The sequence below is a fragment of the Apodemus sylvaticus genome, chromosome 7 (genome assembly GCF_947179515.1).
Source record: "Apodemus sylvaticus chromosome 7, mApoSyl1.1, whole genome shotgun sequence".
Lineage (NCBI taxonomy): Eukaryota > Metazoa > Chordata > Mammalia > Rodentia > Muridae > Apodemus > Apodemus sylvaticus.
In genome coordinates this window covers 8,971,706-8,995,965 of record NC_067478.1, presented here as the reverse complement: position 1 = coordinate 8,995,965, position 24,260 = coordinate 8,971,706, and the positions used below count along the sequence as shown (strand labels likewise).

At 47.7% G+C, this 24,260-nt stretch overlaps 1 protein-coding gene across 3 annotated transcripts in view; it reads left to right on the top strand.

Moving 5' to 3' along the window:
* The window catches only part of Osbpl10 (oxysterol binding protein like 10), a 246,906-nt gene that overhangs the window by 180,222 nt on the left and 42,424 nt on the right, over positions 1-24,260 (top strand). For all 3 annotated transcript variants that reach the window (XM_052187053.1, XM_052187051.1, XM_052187054.1), the window contains one exon: positions 7,665-7,819. In XM_052187053.1, the coding sequence (XP_052043013.1) occupies positions 7,665-7,819 (155 nt within the window). The remainder of the gene's footprint in view (positions 1-7,664; positions 7,820-24,260) is intronic.

Sequence of the window (24,260 nt, the reverse complement as noted above, 5' to 3'; positions counted from 1 at the left end):
TCTTAACAAGACCCATGAAGAAAGAAAAAAGAACCGGGTGGTGGTGGCGCATGCCTGTAATCTCAGCACTCTGGGAGGCAGAGGCAAGCAGATTTCTGAGTTTGAGGCCAGCCTGGTCTACAGAGTGAGTTCCAGAACAGCCAGGGCTATACAGAGAAACCCTGTCTCAAAAAAACTAAATCCCAAAAACCAAAAAAAAAAAAAAAAAAAGACACAAAGAACACCTTCCTCAGCTGTGCTCATCCTGAGCCTACTTCTGTGTTCTAGCCCAAAGTCAAATGCTTGCTAAGACCCTAGAAAGGCACCACCCGAGAGCTCTCCACACTCCTCTCCTTTCCTGCCTCTCTGTCCGCCCCTCTCTTTTCTTTCTCCCCCAACACGAGTTTAAAGACAGACTCTTATACGTGGCCAAGGACCTTGGGCTTCTGGGCTTCTTGCCTCTACCTCCCAGTCGCTGAGGACTGCTTTCTGCCTGCTCAGCAAACACTCTCCTGATACCCACCCCGCCCCACCCACCCCTGCCCCCTGTGACATCACGGTAGTTCATCTCCTGAGTGTCTTCTGGGAATCTGGTTGTCTGAGGCACCTTTGTCTACAGATGTCTCGCTCTGGTCCATCTTTTGTCCCAAGCATACTTTCAGATGCGCCTGCTCCGCCTGTGCAGCCTGGCTCCTAGGCCAGTCCCTGGGGGCGCACCTTTAATGTTTTTTAGAGAGGTTTGCAAGGAAGAATAATAAAGTGATTGGGCTTTTCAGTCAAGGTTTGAAGCATGAAGCTCTCTCCCCATTCCCTGCCTATTCCTCATCATCAGCTCGTCAGGCACAGGGACATGTGCCTGCATGGGAGGGGCTGAGGTCTGTCTTCGCCGGCCCTAGATCTATATAAAAAGCAAGCAGACACCGGCCCGGAGCTTGGAGCTGGGACTGCACTGGGGTTCTCAGCATGGAGGAGAACTGAAGCTTGAAGGGATCGGGGTTCAAAGGACTTCATTCTCTTTCTTGTTGGTTACTCACTTCCAGGCTTACTGTTCAGGGAGTGGAGATCCAGCTCCAGGCAGGGGCTGTGACTGCTCGGTGTGCTTCCCAGTCAGAGCTGGACTCCCAGTCAGAGCTGGGCTTTTCCAGGGCAGGAAGTGGGCCTGGGAAATGTGGTGCTAGGGCTGGCTCTGTCAGGACGGTGACTCAGGCCTGAATGAGGACTGAAGCAAGGCAGGGAACAGGAGAGCTGGAGTGCACATCCCCTCTGTCATGTTCCAGAACCTCCTCCTCTCCCAGGACTCCTGGAAAATGCTGTTGATAAGCACGTCCCACTGGACACGGCTAGAGGTGATGCGCACAGCTATTCTGGGCTTTCCTGGTGTCCAGGAAAAGTTTCTCCTCTTCCACTCAGTGCCTGCCTTTTCTGTCTGCTCCCTCCATCTGGTTTTAAGGCAAGATAGCAATGAGATCATGCCTATCAGTCAGTGAGATAGGTAGAAGAGGCTACAGGCTAACCTCGAGATGTGTTTCAGGTGGATGGGCTTTCTAATCAGTCAAAACAAAGTTCTCGAGTGGCAATTTTTCCATAAAGAATCAGTCAGACAGGGACTGGGAGATGGCTCTGTCAGGACAGTGTTTGTCACGTAAGCCTGAGGACAGTTCAGAGGATGAGTTCAGACCTCAAACTCATGTTAAGAAGGAAGGTGGGAAAAGCCTTGGCACCATGCATTTCGTGCATTCGTAATCCCAGCATTGGATGCAGGGGGTGGAAACAGGAAGGATCCGGGGCTGGCCAACCAGACTAGTTCCATCAGCAAGTTCCAGGCCAAATGAGAGAGACACTGTTTCAAAAACACAAGATGGCAACACCTGAGGACTGGCACCCAGAAGTTTCCTCTGGCTTCTGCATGCACATGTGCACACCATTTCTGGTCTCTGCATGCATGTGTGTATACCATTTCCAGCCTCTGCAGGCACGTGTGCACCCATTTCCAGTCTCTGCATGCATGTGTGCACACCATTTCTAGCCTGTGCATGCACATGTGCACACGGGTTTCCAGCCTGTGCATGCACGTGTGCACACCGTTTCCAGCCTCTGCATGCATGGGTACATACCATTTCCGTTCCTCCTCTACACAGGTACTACATAGTTAGGAGCACTGGCTTTCTGCCCCAGATGTGCCTCTCACGTTTATCCGCTTTGGCAGTTACAGCCTGACTCTGAAACCCCTAGATGGTTTACTGAACCTGAGAGATGAGGTCGCCAGGAACCAGCAGGAGAGGCTTCCTGGGGACATCACTGGTCACAGCCTCTGTGCAGAGGGCTGGTGACATTCAGCACCCTAAGGCTCCCAGGAGACACAGGACTGACTAAGGCATTTCAACCAAACGTCTGTCTTTAAAACTGCGCGTGGAGCCAGGCACAATGGCACACACCTGGGATCCCAGCACTTGGGAGACAGGAAGATTGGGAGTCTGAAACCAGCCTGGGCTTAGAAAAAGAAAAAAAAAGAACAAGAGAAAGAAAATGCAGACTGCCCTTTCTCTGCTAGCCTGCAGAATCTTGCTCTGATATGTACCTGGTGCTTTTGATCCACATTGGTTTTGGGTTTATTTATTTGTTTGTTATTTATTTATTTATTTTGCTACAAAAACTATTTCTCTTATCCTGCTTTTGAGTTTTTGGAGAAACTATAAGCCACAATGGTAGTTTGTGCTGTGTATGCTTTTGTTTTTTGTTTTTGTTTTTATTATATGTAAGTACACTGTAGCTGTCTTCAGACACCAGAAGAGGGTATCCTATCTCATAACAGATGGTTGTGAACCACCATGTGGGTGCTGGGATTTGAACTCAGGACTTCTGGAAGAACAGTCAATTCCCTTACCTGCTGAGCCATCTCACCAGCCCCCATTTTGTTTTAACGTGCCTTTTTTAACCTATATTTTGTATTGATTACACACAGTGCATTGAATGGTTAATGAGGAAGACTAGGCACACTCGAGCTCCCTGCTCACTAGACACTGTTTGGGACTGTCACGTGTGGGCTATTCCTGTGTGTGTGTGTGTGTGTGTGTGTGTGTGTGTTGTATCCATGTGGTCATGCTAAGTGATGAACTCAGAGCCTCACGCTTGGGTGGCAGGCACCTTTCTGTTGGCATTCTTCATGTCAGTATTGATATTTCTCCACATGGCAATGGTTAATTCAATCATTTTGACTTTGATGAGAGATGTATAATTATGTTTAGAAAAATTATCATCAGTTCAGGGCCCAGATAAAACCAATGAGACAACAGCCCTGAGCAGAGAATTCTAGTGCCCCAAAAGTCAGGAATTAGGCTCCGGGATGGCTCACTGGTAAACTTACTTGGTGCCAAGGCAGATTACCTGATTTGATCCTTGGGACCCACACGGTAGAAAGAGAGAACCAAATCCTGTGAACTGCCTTCTGACCATCATGCTTACATGTGCCTGTGGGAGTGCACGCTCGTGCATGTGTGCACACACATACAGAACTACAGATGTGTGTGCATACATTAATGCAAAAACATCTCAGGAATTGTGATAAGTGATGCCTTAATAAGCTGTATCTTAAACTAAAATTAATGCAGACTAACCCACGATGAACAGAACATTTACATACCGCAGTCAGCTTGGGCTTCGACCCCCAAGGAGGGACCAAGAGATGCATATATCTGGCAGTGCCAGCAGCTGGGCATCCAAGCAGGCTCCACTGGATGGGGTTTCTCCTTCCCCACTGATGGGCGCCCCCCACCCCCCACCATCATGAGCTTCCACCTCCTGTGCGTGTGTGGTGACAGCTCTGGGCTTTTTCTAAGGATACCGATCCTGTTGAATGAAGGTCCTAGCTGATGATCCCATCAGATGATAGTTACTTCTAGAAAGTTCCGACTTCAGGTCTTGTTAGATTAGAGGTTAAGATATCAAAACATGAATGGCTTGGGGATGCAAGCATTGAATTCCCAGCAAATGGGGTTCAGCACGGGTGGGGCTGGGGGAGGGACCAGGTGAGGCAAATGAGACTAAACCACGGGACAGACTGACTTTTTCCACACTGCCATATTCATTCATTCATTCATTCATTCATTCATTCATGTATGAACTCATTCCTTTTTAAAATAGGTTTGTGTGCATGAATGTTTTGCCTGCATGTATGTGTGTGAATCACGCATATTCATGTTGTCTGTGGAAGTAAGAAGAGGGTGCTATAGCCCTTGGAACTGGAGTTACGGATGATTGTGAGCCACCATATAGGTGCTGGGAATTGAACCCGGATCCTTTGCAAGAGCAGCAAGTGCTCTTAACTGCTGAGCCAGCTCTCCAGCCTCATTTGGTCCTTTTAAAGACATGGTCTCATGTAGCCCAGGATGGATTCAAACGCATTGTATAGCCAAGGATGGCCTTAAGCCTCTGAGGTCTGGGGCCACGGAGTGGAGCACCATGCCTGGGTTCCGTGGTGCTGGGATTTGAATCTAGGGCTTTGTGCATACCAGACAAGCATTGTTAGCAACCCGACAACATGGCAAGTCCTGGATTTTGAGTGAACAGTGTTATTAATGGTTAACAGTGTTACTGTATCCTATTGCTGTGAACTAACCCCCCCCCATGCTTTCATCTTGCAAAACCAAGCTCTGTTGCTGAGCACTGACCCTCACGCCTCCCACCCACGCCCCAAGCCCTGGCACCTGGAATCCTCCCTTCCTCCTTCCTTCCTCTCTCTGGCCTGTTTGACTGTTGAGGGGCTATAAAAGTTACTCAGGTGAAATTTACCTCTCTGGATGTCTTTTAGTGCTCATTTCTCAATCAGTGCATATGGAGCCAAGCATCTGCTCTGCCCAGTCACAGTCTGTGCTGGGGACAGCTGGGAGCGAGGCTAGTGCTGCCTCCGCCTCCAAGGTGTGGCATTCTAGGGAGGGAGGAAAGAAGAAACAAGACTCCAGGGTGTGCCCTGGGTGTGCCCAGTCAGCAGGGGGTGGTCTCTGTGTGCCCGGGGTGAGCCCAGTCAGCAGGGGGTGGTCTCTGTGTGCCCAGGGTGAGCCCAGTCAGCAGGAGGTGGTCTCTGTGTGCCCGGGGTGAGCACGGTCAGCAGGGGGTGGTCTCTGTGTGCCCGGAGTGAGCCCAGTCATCAGGAGGTGGTCTTTGTGTGCCTGGGGTGAGCCCAGTCAGCAGGAGGTGGTCTCTGTGTGCCTGGGGTGAGCCCAGTCAGCAGGGGGTGGTCTCTGTGTGCCCAGGGTGAGCCCAGACAGCAGTGGTCCAGCAGTCCAGTGACCCGCAGTGTGGCTCCTGGTGGCTTTGGGATGCCCTTCACACTAGGGACGTCACAGGAGGCCTCTGAGCAAGTGATGCTTTGCTCACTTGACTTCCCCACCTCTCCAGAAGGAGCAGCATCTGGGAAGAATGGATGCTGTGTACAAAGGCTCCAAGATGGTAATAAACAAGGCCCCATGTTAGTGAGGCAGGAACGTACAGGGCCGGGAGAGGGGAACCCGCCAGCTCTCGCGCTGAGAAGCCTCTAGGTTTACATTTTACTTCAGTTGCAGTTAAGCAGCAGAGTTATATAGTCTCTTACATGTGAATGTATAGAGAAGGATTGAACATGGCATCGAGAAGAGAAATTTTGACAAGTGCATTTCGTTGGATAATACCACACTCAGCAATTCACACACATATATACACACACACATACATACATATACTCACACAATACACATACACTCACATACACTCACACATACACTCACACAATGTACATATACACGTACACACATACACTCACATATATACACAATTCACTCACACGCATACACACATACACTCACACACATACACACATACACTCACACAATGTACATATACACGTACACACATACACTCACATATATACACAATATACATATACACATACACACATACACTCATACACATACACACAATACACATATACACATACACATGTAAACTCTTACACACAAACACATACACTCACATATACTCACACAGACAAACATATCCACTCACATATACACATACACTCATACACATAAACACATATATACACTCATATGCAAACATATACTCACACACATACACATATGCACACCCACACACACCTCTCTCTCTCTCTCTCTCTCTCTCACACACACACACACACACAGACACACACACACACACACACACACACACACACACACACACGGACCCATTTTTGCTGCTATCTTATTTTATGTCCACCAATCTGTCAGATGCTAAAGGTTTAGGTCACTTCTGGACTTTTGTCCGAGCAAGTTCAGAAAAGACACTGACAGACAGGATTGCTTTGAGAGTGGCACACCTGAGCCCCACCCGAAGGATGAGTGCACCCCTCCCCCAGCCTCTCTCCCATCATTTATCCCTGTTCACAGGCAGGGAACTGAATCTCCAGGCTGAAAGAGAGCTGAATGACCCATTTATTCACCTTGTCAGATTGGGGTAAAGAAACCCACCTGTGGGGCTGGAGAGACGGCTCAGCCATTAAAGGCTAGGCTTACAACCAAATATATAAGAAATCCACCTGTAATAATTCCAATCTTCATTAATAAGCTCAAAGATACTCCATGGTAGTAGTGGTAGTAGTAGTAGTAATAATAATAATAATATAATACTGTAAAATTATATTGGAGGAGAAAATATTTTCCCCCTCACATGGCAGGTTGAAGAAAGATCAGGAAAATTCTTTTGGCTGAGCAGGCTGCTACTTGTAAGAATTATTTCTTACCATCTATTTTTTTAAAAAAAAGATTTATTTTATTTATTATATGTAAGTACACTGTAGCTGTCTTCAGACACTCCAGAAGGTCAGATCTTGTGACGGATGGTTGTGAGCTACCATGTGGTTGCTGGGATTTGAACTCTGGTTGTGAGCTACCATGTGGTTGCTGGGATTTGAACTCAGGACCTTCGGAAGAGCAATCAGTGCTCTTAACCACTGAGCCATCTCACCTGCCCAAGTATTATTTCTTGCTAGAATGGACCAGGTGTTTTGGCCCATCAGGATCAACTTTCTTAATATCTGCCGCAGCTGGCTACATCTGGCAGCAGGAGCAGCTGTTCATGCCCTCACTGTGAACATCTGTCCTGAACTGTGAATAATAAACAGTGTTTTTAATGTAAAATATTATAAATTTTTTTTTTTAGGTTGAACAAAACCAGCACTCTCTGATGTTGATAAAATGCATTGTTTGGAGGTGACTCTGGTAAAGTCCTTGCCACACTAGTGTGAGGACTGGGGTGCAAGCTAGACCTCCACATAAAGGGCAGGGTGGGTGCAGCAATGTGTGTCTGTGGTACCAGCTCTGAGGAGATGGAGGCAGACGGATGCCTGGTGCTCATTCAGTTCGCCTAGTTGAATTTGGTAAGCTCCAGGTTCACTAGAGGCCTTGAAGAAGGCAAAGTCAAAAGTGAGAAAGACAGTTGACACATGTGGCTTCTCGAGCTGTGCTGTCCCTGGCCCTGATGCTGTAGGAAAACATGTCTTATATGCACAGTCAGGCACCTCCTTCAAAACAGACCACGCCACATGTGACTAGGGGTGTGGGGGGGCGCGTGTCACGTGACTAGGTCGTCTGTTTCCCAAGCTCTAAGTGCTGGCTGTGGGGACTATGGGGAGTCACTTTAGCTCTTTCTTTCAGAGACCATCCTGGGATGGCATGGGCCCGCGTCACATTCCGCAGACCAACTGAAAAATGGGACCCTTGGCTCTCTTCCCTCAGCTAGCGCCAACATAACGTGGGCGATTCTACCGAACTCCTCAGAAGAGGAACACAGCTCACAGCCGGAGCCAGAGGTAAGCTGAGGCCTTTCCCAGCACACACGTCGCTTGTGTTAGCACCTGTCCAGAACACGGTGAGCACATTTATAACCTGCTCACTGCTTTAAGAGGAGGCATGCTATCGAAAGCAAGAATCCCTTGGAGAGACAATCAGCTCCCTGCCTGCCCGGAATTCGCCCCTGTCGTCCTGTCTGGCAGCTGCCAGGTGCCATTCCATCGATGAGGAGCCTTCAATTTTGATTGAAATGAACTTCATTTTACCTTGAAGTGGGAGAAAGTCTAACAGCCCTAAAAGTGTCTAAACATGCCTGCTGGCATAATGGGAGCAGTCGTATGACCTCATGTCGTTCCTCTGAATTATGGCTTCTCCATATGGTTCGTGCTGTCCAAGCCCCTGCCTCACAAGCTTGGCTCCCGCATGCCTCCAACAAACCAGGGGCGAGATGTCCTCATCTGTGTTATGTGCGGCAGGTTCAGGCTGCGCAGGGGTTGCCTGCTCCATCTCTGGACAGCAACTCCCGCCCTACCCTCGCCCCCACCCCCACCCCCAGATACTGACCACCTGCCAGATCCCAACAGGGTGCAAGGACTCTACTGCCTGCCTGCCACAGCTCTGGTGGTCCCCTAATTCTGCCTCTTAGTGGCCACTGGAAGGACCTCTCTTCCTCTTGCCAAATTTATTTGTGTCAAGAACGACACACATGCCAGGTGGTGGTGGCGGCGGCGGTGCACACCTGTAATCCCAGCACTCTGGGAGGCAGAGGCAGGTGGGATTTCTAAGTTCGAGGCCAGCCTGGTCTACAGAGTGAGTTCCAGGACAGCCAGGGTTACACAGAGAGACCCTGTCTCGGGGGAAAAAAAAAAAAGACCGACACACACATATGCATATATTATAGTTTGATATGAGCGTTCTCTTGAGACGATATCTTGAGTCAGGCTGAGGCCAGTTTTACTCATTTGTTAGAAATAGTTCTTAGTCTCCATCAAAATAAGTTTAGCCTGAAAACTGTGGGAGACTCACAATATTCGTTTGGAAAGGGCAAAAGTCCTGGGGACAGCTTTTGCCACAAGATAGCTGTGGTGAACTGTTGCTGTTCCTCTCCGGGCGGCACCGTCTGGAGTGGCATAGATTTCACAAAGGCGGGAGCCGTCTGCTAACGAGTATCTCAGCCACTTCTTCAGGGGTTCTGAGCAGGCTCGGAGTGAGGAGGGTTGTAAACTTTGGCCTGTGACTTTGTAAGGAGTTCCTAGCTGAGGCAGACATGCAGCTGATGTGGGAGTCACAGCCAGCGTTGCTGACTGTATTGGGAGCCCTGTGTCCTTCAGGAGGCCAGGTGGGTTGGTGTTTGAGGATGGGGGCGTAACTACAAAAGCATTTTTAAAAGCATAAAGGGCTGGCCATGGTGGTGCACATCTGTAGTCCCAATACTTGGGAGGCAGGAGGAGGAAAAGCTCAAGGCCAACCTTGGCTACATAGCAAGTTCTGGACTAGCCTGGGCTACATGAGACCTTGTCTCAAAGAGACAAAGAGAATGTTAACTAATTCATTAGCTAGCTAAAAAAAAATTTCACAGAGCCATGAAGATGGCTCAGTGGATAAAATTACTTTCCATACCAGATTGACAATCCGTGCCCAATCCTTGAACCATGCAAGTAGAGGTGTAAGGGGAGAGAGAGGGTTAGCTCCACGGAATTGTCCTCTGACCTCCACATGCTCGCTGAGTTACACAAAACAATGAATTAAAAAGTACATACATACATACATACACTCAGTAACCTTCCATTCACACACAGAAGAACTGTGTGCTTAGGACTGTGTCACCCTGCAGCACACACAGAGCTTTACTCCGAAGGGAAATTGGAAGCGTGGAATTATTTGTCCTCTGTGACCATCTTAAAATTGACTTTTGTATTAAACAAAGGCTATACTCACTCATCCTGTGTGAGAGAGAGGCCATGAGTGTGAGCACACGAGTGTGCAAATGCTACAGCGCACGTGTGGAGGTCAGAGAACAATTCTGGGGAGTAATTTCCTTCCTTCCACCATATGGGTCTCAGGGATTAGCTTGGGTCGTCAGGTTGGCAGCAACCACTGAGCCACCCTTCTGTTCCCATGATCCTTTGTTTATATGTTCCCAGCTGCAGTCTCAGGTACAGTGTCTCAGAGACTACAGCCCAGTAAGCCTGCGAGGGAGGTCTGGGGTACCCATCTTTTGTTGTATGGGTCCCTGTATGTTTCTTTTTCCTTTCCCAGGTAGCTGTGTCCTCTGTCCCCTAAAGGTGGAGGCCGGCCTGTGGTTTTTATTTAAGGTTGTAGGCTGCTTTTCGTCACCCATTAGTAGCACTGGCAGAAGATGGTATCCGTTGTTCCTGCTCCCGGAGGCTGGTGCGATGCCTGCCACCAGACCTGACGACCTGAGTTCCTCCCAGGACCCACCAGATGAGCGGAGAGAACCATCTCTTCTAAGTTGTACTCTGACCTCCCCAAGGAACAAGCAGCACTTTTGTAAAGATTAAATAAAGATGTATATATGAGTGCTTGCGTGTGTGTGTGTGTGTGTGTGTGTGTGTGTGTGTGTGTGTGCTCCCAGGCATGCACATGCCTGAGGAGACCAGAAGATGGCGTCCGATTATACACTTTATATATAATATATATATACATATATATATATATAAACAAAACATACTAAGTTTAGCTTTAAAAAAAAATCTTCTGAAAAAAGAAAAGGTTTAGCCATTAACGTGAACGAGCTGTTGATTTCTGACTGACACTGTTGCTTTTGTCCTTGTGTGAGAGCGATGTAAGATACAGTCATGTGACCCCCTCGAAGCAGAGCGAGGCTTGTGGTGGTGGGGTGATGGGGTGGTGGGGTGATGGTTTTTAGAGATAGAATTAAAGTTCGTTTGTAAAGCTCCCTCATTTTTCCTTGGTGACAGCCCTGGCAGATAATCCTCAAAATCCAAATGGCCAGTGCTTAGAAAGCAGTTTTCCTTTTGGATCCACGTGCTTTGTCTTCCCCTACCCCCTGTTAGTTGAAGTAGTTTTGCAAAACCCACCCAATGGTTCTCCTGTCTGAGGAAGTGTAGTGTGTGACCGTTGCCGCCTCCTGTACAATCAGGAGAAACCAGCTCCAGGAGTGCAGGGGAGTTTCTCAAGGCTGGACGCCCCTTTCCTTTCTCGTCCATGTCGGTTTAGAGAAGGTAGTTACTTCCGTGAGTGGTCCCTAGTGAGCTAATTTCCAGGGCTGGGGAGATGGTTCACTGGTAATGTGGTGGTCACTCAAGTGTGAGGACCTGAGTCTGGGTCCCCAGCACCACGAGCGGTGCACATCTGTATTTGCAGTGTTGGCAGGTGGAGACTGGAGGACCCCTGGGGTCCGTGGCCCAGCCTGTGTAGCATAGATGCGCCCAAGGTCCGGTGAAAGACTGACTCAAAACTATAAGAGGAGGACACCCAACACCGGGCCCTGGTGTCCACGTGTGTGTGTCTGTGTGTGTGTGTGTGTGTGTGTGTGTGTACACAGAAGCACATGCCCACACTCCAGAACTCTGTTTAAGGATTACAGCTATTGTGCGTTAGCGTCAGGAAAGCATCTTCTTCTTGCTTGTCGCTTTGGTCATCCACTCTGTCTTCCAGAGTCATAATTAGGATGCAGACATACGCCCGTACCCTTCACTGGTTCCTGGCTCACCATAAAACAACTTACTTACGGAGGAAACACATGCATTTTCTTTTTTTACATTTATTTAGTGTGTGTCGCAGGAAACGGTGCATGTGCCGTGTGTAAAAGTGAGAGGACAGTTTGTGGTGACTACTGCAAGTCTCTCCTACTACCACGTGGGTCCAGGGATTTGAACTCAGGGCATTAGGCTTTGTGGCAAGCACCCAATCACTCTCTAAGCCGTTGTGCTGGCCCACACGTGCATTTTCAAATTGAGTTTGCTTACTTCCCAGCAGAACCAAAACTCAAAGAATGTCACATGATCCTCGCTCCAGAAGGGCGTGTGGTGCCCTGATGTGGAATCCGATGATGTGCGGGGGCAGGAGCCGATTCAACGCTAGGCATGAAGTGTGCTTCCTTCGTGAAATGAGTTAGGGGCCTGGTTTTATTTATTAGTAGAACAAATTTACAGTTCTATAACACTATTTGAAATTCAAGTTTAGCTCCTGGAAGGTTTTATTGGGCCTTCTTTACCTAGGAGCAGTGTGCTTTAGGACAGGTGGGCCAATGCCTGGCTCTTTGCCTATGCTCTGTCTGTTGCTTAGCTTTCCCTGGGCAGATGTAACAAGACAGCTGTGCGCCCAGACAGGACACAGATGGAGGAAGCGATTCCATCAGGCAACTTAGTGAACCAGATTTTACTGGAGTTACTCACAGAGCAATGCCCGAAGGGTCCCTACATTGTCTCAGCTCTGGTCAGTTCTGCGAGGTGGTCCTACTGCGTGTTTCCAGAACTGAAATCTCCTGTGCAAGGCAAGGTACTCCTGCGTCACCAGACTTCTGCCTCTCCCGTCCCACAGACCACTGAGAGAAATTGCAGTTCCGTAGGGAAGGAAGGGCACCTGTCTCTTTAGAATGCCATCCCCCAGCAAGTGCAGAGATTTAAATAATGTGCTTTTTACTTTTTAAAATGTAGATTTTGGATCAGGAACAGAAAGGCAAATAAAACCAAGCCTCCGGGGTTTAAGTATTCCAACGCCATGTTTTAGATAGCAATTATTAAGCCCTTAATTCATGTGTCAGCGATGTGTCTCCTCAGGGCCTTCTGTCAACTGAGTGGCTTTGGTTTCTATAAGTCCACGTCTCTGCTGCAGACTCTCCATTACAGTTGTAAGCACTGAGCAGTGACAGGCACAAGATATGAGAGTTTTGATCCCCCTGTCTTTTTATCTCAGTCCATTCGGCAGCATAAAGACTGTTGTGATGCACAGAATTGTCTGGTTGGTCAACAGATCTGAAAGTTATTAGGGAAAGGAAAAAGAACCAATTTCCCATTGACAGTTCCCATGCCAATGCTTGTCTGGGACGGGTGTAGCAGTTACAGTATATCCATGGCACGTGGGCAGGTGGTACTATGTATATCATAAGGATATTTTTTACCCTACATTTTAGCAACATTAAAAATGGAGCTCAGGGGCAGTGGAGGTGGACTCCTTTAGTCTCATCACTCAGAAGGCAGAGGCGGGCAGATTTCTGAGTTCGAGGCCAGCCTGGTCTACAGAGTGAGTTCCAGGACAGCCAGGGCTACACAGAGAAACCCTGTCTCGAGAAAACCAAAACTGAGGTGGCTCAGCAGGGAAAGGCGCCCATTGTAAAAGTCTGAGACTGGAGTGTGACCCTCTGAGCCGATGGTGGAAGGGAAAAAGTGAGACCCCAGCACACGCGCCCGCACCAACCCATGCACAAAATAATAATAAATCATTGAAAATTGCCAGGCGGTGGTGGCGCACGCCTGTAATCCCAGCACTCTGGGAGGCAGAAGCAGGCAGATTTCTGAGTTCGAGGCCAGCCTGGTCTACAGAGTGAGTTCCAGGACAGCCAGGGCTATACAGAAAAACCCTGTCTCGAAAAAACCAAAAACATAAATAAATAAATAAATAAATAAATGCAAGTCCAGATCTGGAGACATAGCTTAGTGGTTAAGGGCCCTTGCGACAAAACCATGAGGACCTGAGTTTGAATCCCAGCACCGTCATAGCAAGGCACAGCTTTCTGAGCACCAGTGTTGGGGTGAGGGGAGAACAGAGGATCTAGAGGCTGATGGCTGTCAGCCCAGCTGAGAAACTCCACAAGCTGTGGTTGCAGGAAGAGACCCTGCCTTAAAGGAATAAGGCACAGAGTGGTGGGGACACCAGACACCTTCTACACACAGGCCCACAGACTACCAGGACCACAGCACACAACACACAACACACAACACACAGGCCCACATAACACACACATGGGCCCACACACCACACATGGGCCCACACACCATACACCATACATGGGACCACACAACACGCACCATACAACACACACAGACCCACATAAATACACATAGGCCAACATACCACACACCACACATGGGACCACACAACACACAGCATACAACATACACAGGCCCATATAAATACACATGGGCCAACACACCACACATGGGACCACACAACACACAGCATACAACATACACAGGCCCACAGAAATACACATGGGCCAACATACCACACACCACACATGGGAACACACAACACACACCATATAACACACAGACCCTGATGACACACAATACACATGGGCCCACACTCCACACATGGGAACATACAACACACACTATACAACACACACAGACCCACACACCACACACCCCATACCACACCACACACCCCACACAGGCCTACAGACTATATACAGGGCCACACACCACACACAGGCCCACACACCGCACACAGAACCATATACCATACATGTATTAGTATAATAAGATATATACTATCTACCATGAATTAATTACTGTTGATTAATGACATCGTCATCCAATTGCAGAAGCAGGCCCTCTGAACACTGACAGAATATAAGTGTATCTCTTATGGAGCAAAGGTCAGAAATCACACAAAACTTCCTCTGCATACTGGGCCAAGCTTTTATGTTTTAACCTTTTGAATACACATTTTAAGTTGTTCCAGCAAAAAGCACTGTAGAAGTTTCTTTGAGAATTTGATGGAAATAATTTTTTAAAAAAATTTAATTGCCCCTTCACGGCAGAGAATTGTCTCTGTCTTTTCCCGGCAGCTTCGGTGGCGCTGACCTTTTCCTTTGCATACGCAGTCATCCCAGAGCTGACCTGGCTTCTTCATGCTGCTGGTCAGAGTTATCACCCATCACAAAGAGGGGATGCCACACGAATGTAAAGATCTTTGACAAACATCCATTCCTGATTCGATGTGTGTTGTAGCTTTAGTGATGAAGTCTTCCGTTGCGCCTGGGAAAACTCGATGGCTAGGAGTGTGGCTGTTCCTGCAGAGGACCTGTGTCCCATCCCCAGCACAGGGCAGCTCACAACCACCTGTAACTCCAGCTCCAGGAAATCTGATGCCCTTTCTGGCCTCTGAAGACACATGCTCTCAAATGCACATAGACACACACACACACACACACACACACACACACAGAGGAATTAAATACAACTCTAAATGTTTATAATTAGAAGTATAAAAGTATTCTTGGGCCAGGCGGTGGTGGCGCACGCCTTTAATCCCAGCACTTGAGAGGCAGGGGCAGGTGGATTTCTGAGTTCGAGGCCAGCCTGGTCTATAGAGTGAGTTCCAGGACAGCCAGGGCTACACAGAGAAACCCTGTCTCGGAAAAAAAAACCAAATAAATAAATAAATAAATAAAAATAAAAATAAAATAAAAGTAAAAAGTATTCTTGGGAAAGCAATTGTCGAATAAAATGAGTTTTTAAAAGAATAAGGTCTCACTGTGTAAACCTGGGTGGCATGGCAGTAGGTAGACCAGGTTGGCATCACACGCACAGAGGCTTTCCTGTCTCTGTCTCCTAAGTGCTGGGATGAAGGCACATGCCACTACACATGCTCATGAAAGTTTATGGTGCTATGACTAAAGACAAGCTCAGTCTTAGTACCACACCACACCACACACCACCAGTGCCCTGGCTGTCTTTGAACTCATTGTGTGCACCAGGCTGATGTCAAACTCTCAGAGATCCACCTGCCTCTGCCTCCTAGGTGTTGGGATTAAAGAGGTGTTCCACCACATCTGGGTCATAAAAGGATTTTTAATGAATACCGTTTTCAGGCATTTTGACTTTATGTCTATAATTATATATTGCATTAGTTGAATCTCAGAAAACTTATTCTTGGCAACCTCCATATATCAAGAAAATGTTACAAAGCAATTATAAAAAGATTCTTTGTATTACTTTTCCAAATGTACTTAAAATCATACATCTTGATTAGAATAAAACATTTTTATGTCTTGTTTTCTATTGCCCTGAATACTGAGGGAAAATGTAAAATTTAATTTCTTTTTGAATCTGTTTTAGAAGAAAATCCTTACCAAAATTTATGTAGCAAATAAAAATTTTTGTTACTTAACCAACTTTTATCGTCTGCCTTAATGAATACTGTTTGACGTAAACACCAAGTATTCTTTGAAGTCTTTAGTTTCGATGTTTATTGTCCCTCTAGAGGACTTCCTTGAGAAGATCAGATATCCCTTAATGGTGTGTTCAGAACATTTTAATGTTCTGTGAAGCACATTCAGTGTGCTCAGTATTTCATTTTAATAGATTTTAGGAAGTTTAAGAGTACGGAAGTTTATAAGGCAAGAAAGTATAGCTCTATCACGTCTATGAAGCAATAAGCCCAAATTATCTTTATGACAAAGAAAAGTTAAGCTCCTCCATTTTCATGCTTTGTTGTAAATCGAGTTCCTGGGTTTAAAACTGGCCTACGTGGGGTTGGCAAAATGGATTAGTGGGTACAGGTGCTTGCTGTCAAGCCCGATGACCTGAGTTCAAGCCCATTCTGACCTCTGAATGGCAACATTGCATGCCTGTGGCCCACCTGAATACACACAAGATAAATAAATACATTTTGGGACAGGTGTGGTCGCACATGCTTTTAATCTCAGCCTTTGGGAGGCAGAGGCAGGAGCTCTGTGAGTTTGAGGATAGTCTGGTCTACGTAGTGAGTTCCAGGCCAGCCAGTAAGACCCTGTTTCAATTTTTTAAAAGTGTTCTTAATTAAAATTTGTAAAACACTCAAGTAGTGAACTGGCTGGTTTTGTCTGTCAACTTGACACAAGCTGAAGTTATCACAGAGGAAGGAGACTCCCTTGAGGAAGTGCCTCCATGAGATCCAGCTGTGGGGCATTTGGTGCCATCCCTGGGCTGGTAGTCTTGGATTCTATAAGAAAGCAGACTGAGCAAGCCAGGGGAAGCGAGCCAGTAACATCCCTCCATGGCCTCTGCATCAGCTCCTGCTTCCTGGCCTGCTTGAGTTCCAGTCCTGACTTCCTTTGGTGATGAACAGCAGCATGGAAGTGTAAGCTGAATAAACCCTTCCTCCCCAACTTGCTTCTTGGTCATGATGTTTGTGCAGGAATAGAAACCCTGACTAAGACAGTGGCTTCTCAGATTCAGTAGCCATCCTGTTAACCCCTGCATTTCATTTAGGCTTGAGTAAGGTAAGGACCTTAACCCATTTCTCTAGGTGTGAGGAGAAAAAGCACTGAAGTTTAAAACTGTTTATAAGCTTACATGGGCAGACATGCACACAAAAATGTTTCAGTAGACATGCGAATAATTGCAAGGTTAAGCTGAGACAGAGGAAGGGGTATCACCTTAAGTTTAAGACCAGCCTGGGCTCTGGAATGAGACCTTACCTTAAAAAAAAACAAAACAAAAAACCAAAAACGCTGTATGTAATAAAATAGAATCAGAAACACAGACCAGTAGACTAACATGCAAAGCAATGTGTAAGAAGAACTATACATGTCTTAAGTCTGTGAAAGCACAGGACAGCATTCTCCCTGGGAGCCTCGTGAACTTGGTACATTCCATGCCTACTCAGATTACAGCAAAGAGGACACCAAAAATAAACTCAAATTGAAATACAGACAGATACACTCCCTGGGAACATTAATCCCTTAACCTTAATCCCACAGTGTAAGTAGACTAGCTGGAATCAGGCCGCTCTGGATTCAGAGAGAGACCCTACCACACTAAAGCGGAGAGCAGCATGCTAGGGAGATGACCCAGGGCTTAAGAGCACTGGCTGCTCCTACCAAGGACCAGGGTTCAATCCCTGATGCCCCTGTGGCGATTCTCAGCCACCTGTAACTCTAGTTCCTGGGGATTTTCTGACCACCATGGGTATTCATGCAGACAATACACATATAAAGTAAAATTATTATTATTATTATTATTATTTAGGGAACAGTTGAAGGAGACACCCAAGATCTAGATCAAAGGAGGTAACCAAGAACTTTTGAAATTACAAAACTAGAGTACTCTTTATAGATAAGATTAGGTCAAAATATAAACGTCCCTCAGCCTCATTTTTCCCCTTAGCCAATTCACCAATAATGCATTATAGTTTCCTCTCCTGAAAAGGCAGGAAAAAGGGAAGGTGACCTGGATAAATATAAAATCCCAGCAGCAGCAAGATTTTCCAGGTAGCTCATCTGCAGGGCTCAGTCACCACTGGAAGCCTCTCACTGTCTCCCAGATAGCCATGGTCCCTTGGGGAATGGAAGGCACCAGCGTCACCCAAAGTGCTTGGGGTTCTTGCCCTCAGCTGACTTGCTGAAGCTCGGTTGGTTTCATCTGTGCCATCTTGAGCTTCCCCATATTTCCAAATGAAATTGGGAAATAGAATCTGGTCAAGAAAAATGGACTAGCTTATGGTTTGGGCTGGGTCAGCCTTGCAACTTATTTATTAAATGTTTTTTTTTTTTATTGATGGTGTGTGTGTGTGTGTGTGTGTGTATGGGTCATGAGTGCAGGGTTATGCACAAGCATTCAGGTGTCCACAGAGGTCAGAGGGTAGCTTGAGTTGGGGTTACAGGTAGTGTAAGCTACCACACGGGTGTTGGGAGCTGACCTCGGGTCCTTTGGAAAAGCAGCCAGTGTTGAACCATCTTATAGTTTATGGGGCACTGTCAGTCAGAGGCAGGCAGACTTTTCTGTGTGGCAGCTCATTTGGTCTTTTTCTGTGAGAAGGCAGGAAAGGCTACCAGCGCTCAGTCACCCTTGTCACCTTTCTCAACAGTCCCTGCAATCTGAGTACTGAGGGGCACAAGTCTCTCTTTGGGATTTCACATATCCTCTCTGCTGCCACCCGCTCCTGCCCAGCCTGCTCTCTAGCCCCACACGAGCTCAGTTTATCCATTCTGTTCAGTAAGCTAGGGAACTGCTCACGGACTTTATGTTTGTGGTACTGGGGATTGAGTCCAGGGCCTGCTAAGTACTCTGCTAAGGGCTGTGGGTTCGAGCTTCACTTCAAAGTCCATATGGTCAACCTTTGAAAATATCAATAACCCGTCCATCAGCCCATAATCCCGGCTATTCAGGAGGCCAGGGCAGGAACATTGGGGTCAGTCTGGGTTACAGAATGAGTTTAAGGACAGCCTAAGAACTTAGTGAGAACCTGCCTCAAAATAAAAAGCAAAACGTAGTATACAGCTTGGTGGTGGAACATTTGCCAGGTGTGGATAAGGCCCTGGGTTCGATCCCTAGAACTGAGAAAACGAGATTTTTCCTTTTCAAATTCTCCATGAATAATATAAAGAGAAACAATAAAGGGTGGTATTGCATCAGTTTCGAGGAACAAATATTCCTTCCATTCTCAGAGGAGCTCACATTTTAGCATTAGGAGATCAGTAGAGACAGGGTAGTCAAGGATGACCCTGAACTTGTCCAAGGATGACCCTGAACTTGTGAGTCTACTGTTTCCTCTTCCCATGTGTTGGAAGATAACAAGCGAACACCTCTGTAGCATGCTGGGGTTTGAACCCAGGGCCTCACGCACACCAAGCAAGAGCTTTGCCCGTGGCCCATCACCAGGCCTGCAGGACTTGTTGATTGGCATCTGGCCACCCATGAGTCTCTTACCTGCAGGCATGGCTGCGTTCCCTGCTATTGCTCTGGGAGATTTCTCTCCATTCATGCTTCACCCTCAAGGTCCTCTTCCTCTCCACTCTCACGTATTCCTTCCTTTCTGTATGTGGTGATGTCTGCCCTCTTGGCCAGGCATCACTTTAACCAGAGGAACGGAATACAACGTGAGTTCTAAATCACTCCCTGGCTGGCGGCATGTATCTGCGGGGCTTATTGGAGTTTGGTACTGGGTCAAATGAATCTTTCGGGAGTGTTCACCATGTCACCTCTCTGTGCACCCAACCCCTTGGGACAGTGTGGCTTTGTGACGTAAGCAACCCATCAGAGTGCTGGGAACACAGTCACCTTGGATTTTGTCCATTGTGAGCTGTGACCTTAAGAAACGTCAGGCATTAAGGAGAACACTTTCTGCTCCCTGGCCGCAGTCCCCGGAGGAGTAAGTGCGCTGACGCTGGTGAATCAAAAGGGCCTTTCAGCTGCACACTGTTGTATACGGTGACACCCTGCCACCCCTTTCTCTGCTCTCTCCTTTTCCTCCGCCTCAGTCCTGTGGCCTGGAACGCAGCCGTGAACAAGAGGGGAAGCACTGAAGAGATTGTAGCGATGTGGTAGGCAACATTTCCTACTGTTTGGTGTCTTTGCTTAACCCTCTCGTGTGGGCCTCCAACCTCGCCTCGCTCCTTACCCTTGCTGGCCTGCCTGGACCTATCGGGTCCTGGCAGTGAGGGAGCCTCCCCCAGCTGAGCGGCTCACATTTTTATTTGTCTGTGATGAATAAGTATTCCTGAAGTGATTTATAGGCCGGCTCTCATCACGTTAACTTTTCAAAGATGGAAAGTCGGCACTCAGCAATTTATGATCCCGGGGAAAGAACATTACGGGAGAAAGGAGCCGAGTGTTTTTCGTCTGGAGTGCAGGCTTTGCCTGATTCAATCGATGAAGGCCTGCACCTCCCTTTTGCAGTTTGAGTTCTGCAGCATTGCAGGACCTCTCTGAGTGCTAAATCATAATTATAAATTGGAGGGTTTGTGGCACTGAGGTAGCTGGGAGAACCTTAGGCAGGAAGCAGAGGGTGTGTGTGTGTGTGTGTGTGTGTGTGCACATGTGCACATGTGTGTAAAACTATGAGAGGGTGAACTGGAGACTATTCCGAGTTCCAGCAGGAGTTGCTCGTCACATGTGGAGATAATCAGAGAATAACCCCTTCTTCTAAAACCATCTTCTGGTTTTGTGTGTGCACACGTGAGTGGTGTGTGCCGCAGTGCATGTATGGGGGTCAGAGGACAGCGGGCAGAACTCGGCTCTCTCCTTCCACCACGTGGATCTCTGGGGATGAACTCAGGCTGTCAGACTTGGCAGTTGGTGCCTTTTCCGGCTGTGCCATCTTGCCCATCTGTACTGGCTAGTTTTGTATGTCAACTTGACACAGGCTGGAGTTATCACAGAGAAAGGAGCTTCAGTTGGGGAAGTGCCTCCATGAGATCCAGCTGTGGGGCATTTTCTCAATTAGTGATCAAGTGGTGAGGGCCCCTTGTGGGTGGTGCCATCCCTGGGCTGGTGCTCTTGGGTTCTATAAGAGAGCAGGCTGAGCAAGGCAGGGGAAGCAAGCCAGTAAGAAGCATCCCTCCATGGCCTCTGCATCAGCTCCTGCTTCCTGACCTGCTTGAGTTCCAGTCCTGACTTCCTTTAGTGATGAACTGCAATGTGGAAGTGTAAGCTGAATAAACCCTTTCCTCCCCAACTTGCTTCTTGATCATGATGTTTGTGCAGGAATGGAAACCCTGACTAAGACAGCATCCCAGCATGGCCTCTTCTCTAGAATCCATACATCCTCCCCACACCGCCAATCCCATCCTCACCTCCTCAGGACCATATCTTGCTCTGCAGATAGTATACAGCTAGATCTGAGCTGTGGTGGGCTCTGTGAAGAGAGAGTCATGGGAGGGGGGTCATGGGATGCTCGGTTACCGGTCACCGGCTCCTTCCTCTCTGATGCGCATTCATTCCCGCCCCTTCCCCAGGGGACCTTGCTTCAGTTTCTCACCATGTACAGCCTCTGTGTCATCCGCACACCATCCTCTCTGTGCGGCTGCACATGGGTGCACACATGTATTTGAGTATCTGTGTGTGTGTGGGAGGGGGTGGAGATCAGAAGACAGCCTCAGGAGACATCCTTTGGGTGCTATTCACCTTGCTTTTTGAGACAGCATCTCTCATTAACCTTGACCTTACCTAGTAGTCGAGGCTGGCCAGCCAGGGAGCCCCAGGGGCCCACCTATCTCTGTCTCTGCCTCTCCAGCTCTAGGATTACAAGATCACACCACAATGCCTGACTTTTTTTTTTTTAACTTGGGTACTGAAGCTTAAGCTCAGTCTTCAGGGCTCTCAGGGTTACAGAATTAACACTTTTCCAACTAAGCCATCCCTCCGCAGCCCTGACTTCCACATTCCTTCCTCTTTATTGGCTCTCAGAGTTCTAACTAAAAGCCTCAGCACTGATATGGGTAAGAGCAGAAGTCCTTTACCTGAAGGAAAAGGAATTCCTAAACGTGGGTGGAAATGGAGCTAGTGTCAGTCGGGCCCATGCAAGGCTTCATCATCCGGCCCCAAATCCCTCCCTGAATCCTCTCAGCAGAGCTGGTTTTCCTCCCAAATATATGGGAAAGGTGCAAATGCTTGGTTTCTGTAGTTGTTTTAAGTTTAGTAAATCTCAGCTGAGGAGACAGCTCAGACAGTAAACTGTTGGTCATGCAAACATGAAGATCTGAGTTTGGTCCCCAGAACCCATATAAAAGAGACAGGTGTGGGGGGTTACCCCAGAGCTGGAGAGGGGAGACAAGTGGATTCCTGGGGCTTACTAGTAGGTCACCCCAGCCTCTTTAGCTCTTAAGGAACAACTGAGACAGGCCTCTGTATACACATACATGCATTCTCTCTCTCTCTCTCTCTCTCTCTCTCTCTCTCTCTCTCTCTCACACACACACACACACACACACAGGGTGGGTGTAGGGGTAATATCAAATTTGACTAGGAAGATGGCCCAGCAGGTAAGAGCGCTTGCCACCAAGCCTGACAACCTAAGTTTGATCCCTGGAGCCCCCGTGGTGGAAGGAGAGAGCCAGCTTCCATCAAAGGCAGGAGATCTCAACTTGTTAGTATAAAGATAGTTTTACCCTGGAAATAGGTAAGCACAGGAATGACCTTCATTTTTGGAAAGGGTGTTTTGGATTTTAGATATCTGCTTTCCAGTTGGGTGTATATCCCAATACACACAGCCAGCTCACCATTTGACGTTGAGGGACTACACCATGTAATTCAAAGAGACCGAGGCCTTTGGGGGATGTAGACCTTTCTCACGCTGGTCAGTTTTCACATAGTGCCATGTGAGAAGAGACAAGTTTGTGAAGGGCTATTCTGTTTGCCTGCATCCTCGAAATTCCAGGATGAAGCCTTTTTAGCATTAAACTTTTCCTCAGAATGGTGTGCCTTACAGGAACCATAGCTGTGGGGACACGCTGGGCACTGTGGGCATTGTTCTGTGAGGCAAGTGAGCAGAGGCTCTGTGTCCTGCAGAAGTGAAGGGAAGCCGCTCTCAAGGGCTCTGAACAAGCATGGCAGGGGTTATACACACACCAGCTGTGTGTGCGTGTGTGTAGGCGCATGTATGTGTATGTGCGCGTGTGTGTAGGCGCATGTATGTGTATGTGCAGGCATGTGTGTATGCCGGGCAGTAGACTGGCATCAGGGGTCCTCCTTGGTCATACTTTACCTTATAGACTGAGGCAGGCTCTCAGTTGAACCCAGAGCTCACTGATTGGGGTCTAATTGGTCAGCTTGTTCTGAGGATCTCCCTTCCCACCTCCCAAGGGCTAGAACTGCATGTGGCTGCGTAGCTGCCCAACATTTCTGTGGGCACTGGGGATTCAAACTTCAGTCCTCACTCTTTTGCTGCAAGCCCTTTATCCCCTGAGCTATCCCCGAGCCCTCACCAGCCTTCACAACACCCTTTGTTTTATAAGCTTTGAGAGCAGGGTTCATTAAAGAAGTGGTCAACCCATGGGGCATAAGACACCATGTGACAGCCTGGAGTGGTGGTGTACACCTGTAATCCCTGACTTCAGGAGGTGGAGACAAGAGGATCAGGAGTTTGGGGCCAGCCTCAGTACATAGCAAGTTTAAGGCTACATGGTAACAGTAGAAAGGACAGAGCCTGTTTGATATAATTTGGACCCTTTGAGCTGCTACAAAGTCCCTTACCATATTTATAGGACGGATGGGGCAGACAGCAAAATAATTGCATGTCTGAAAATGTAGGAATGAAGCATCTATTACCTCTCTTCTGACATGCATTTGGGTGTAGAAGTGTCTCTTTAAGTTGTTTCTAGGTGAGGGATTAGCATGGTGGTGTCTTTTTCCTCTCCTTTGTACAGAGATTGACAGGACACTTGAGGCCAAATCCTGCCTGCCAAGGAATGTGAGCGTGCATTTGATAAGCATTAACAGCACCGATTCTCCATCAAGAGGGCCCACATTTTCACTCAGCAGGAACCTGATCTTATTAGAACTGCTGTTTGGCCTTCCTGCCTTATCCCTGTTTGTGGATATTAAGTGGGCTGGATATTCTGGGGTCCCTGGGGCTCAGTAGTCTGACAGGCATAAACAGTGCCGTCTACCACTGGTTTTGTAGGCTATGTGTCATCAAAGGGCTTCTGTCCTAACTTCTTTCTGTTGCTTTGATAAAGAACACCAACCAAAAGCAACTTGGAGAGGGAAGGGTTTATTTGCCTTATATTTCTGTCTACTGTTAAAGGAAGTCAGGGCAGGAACTCAA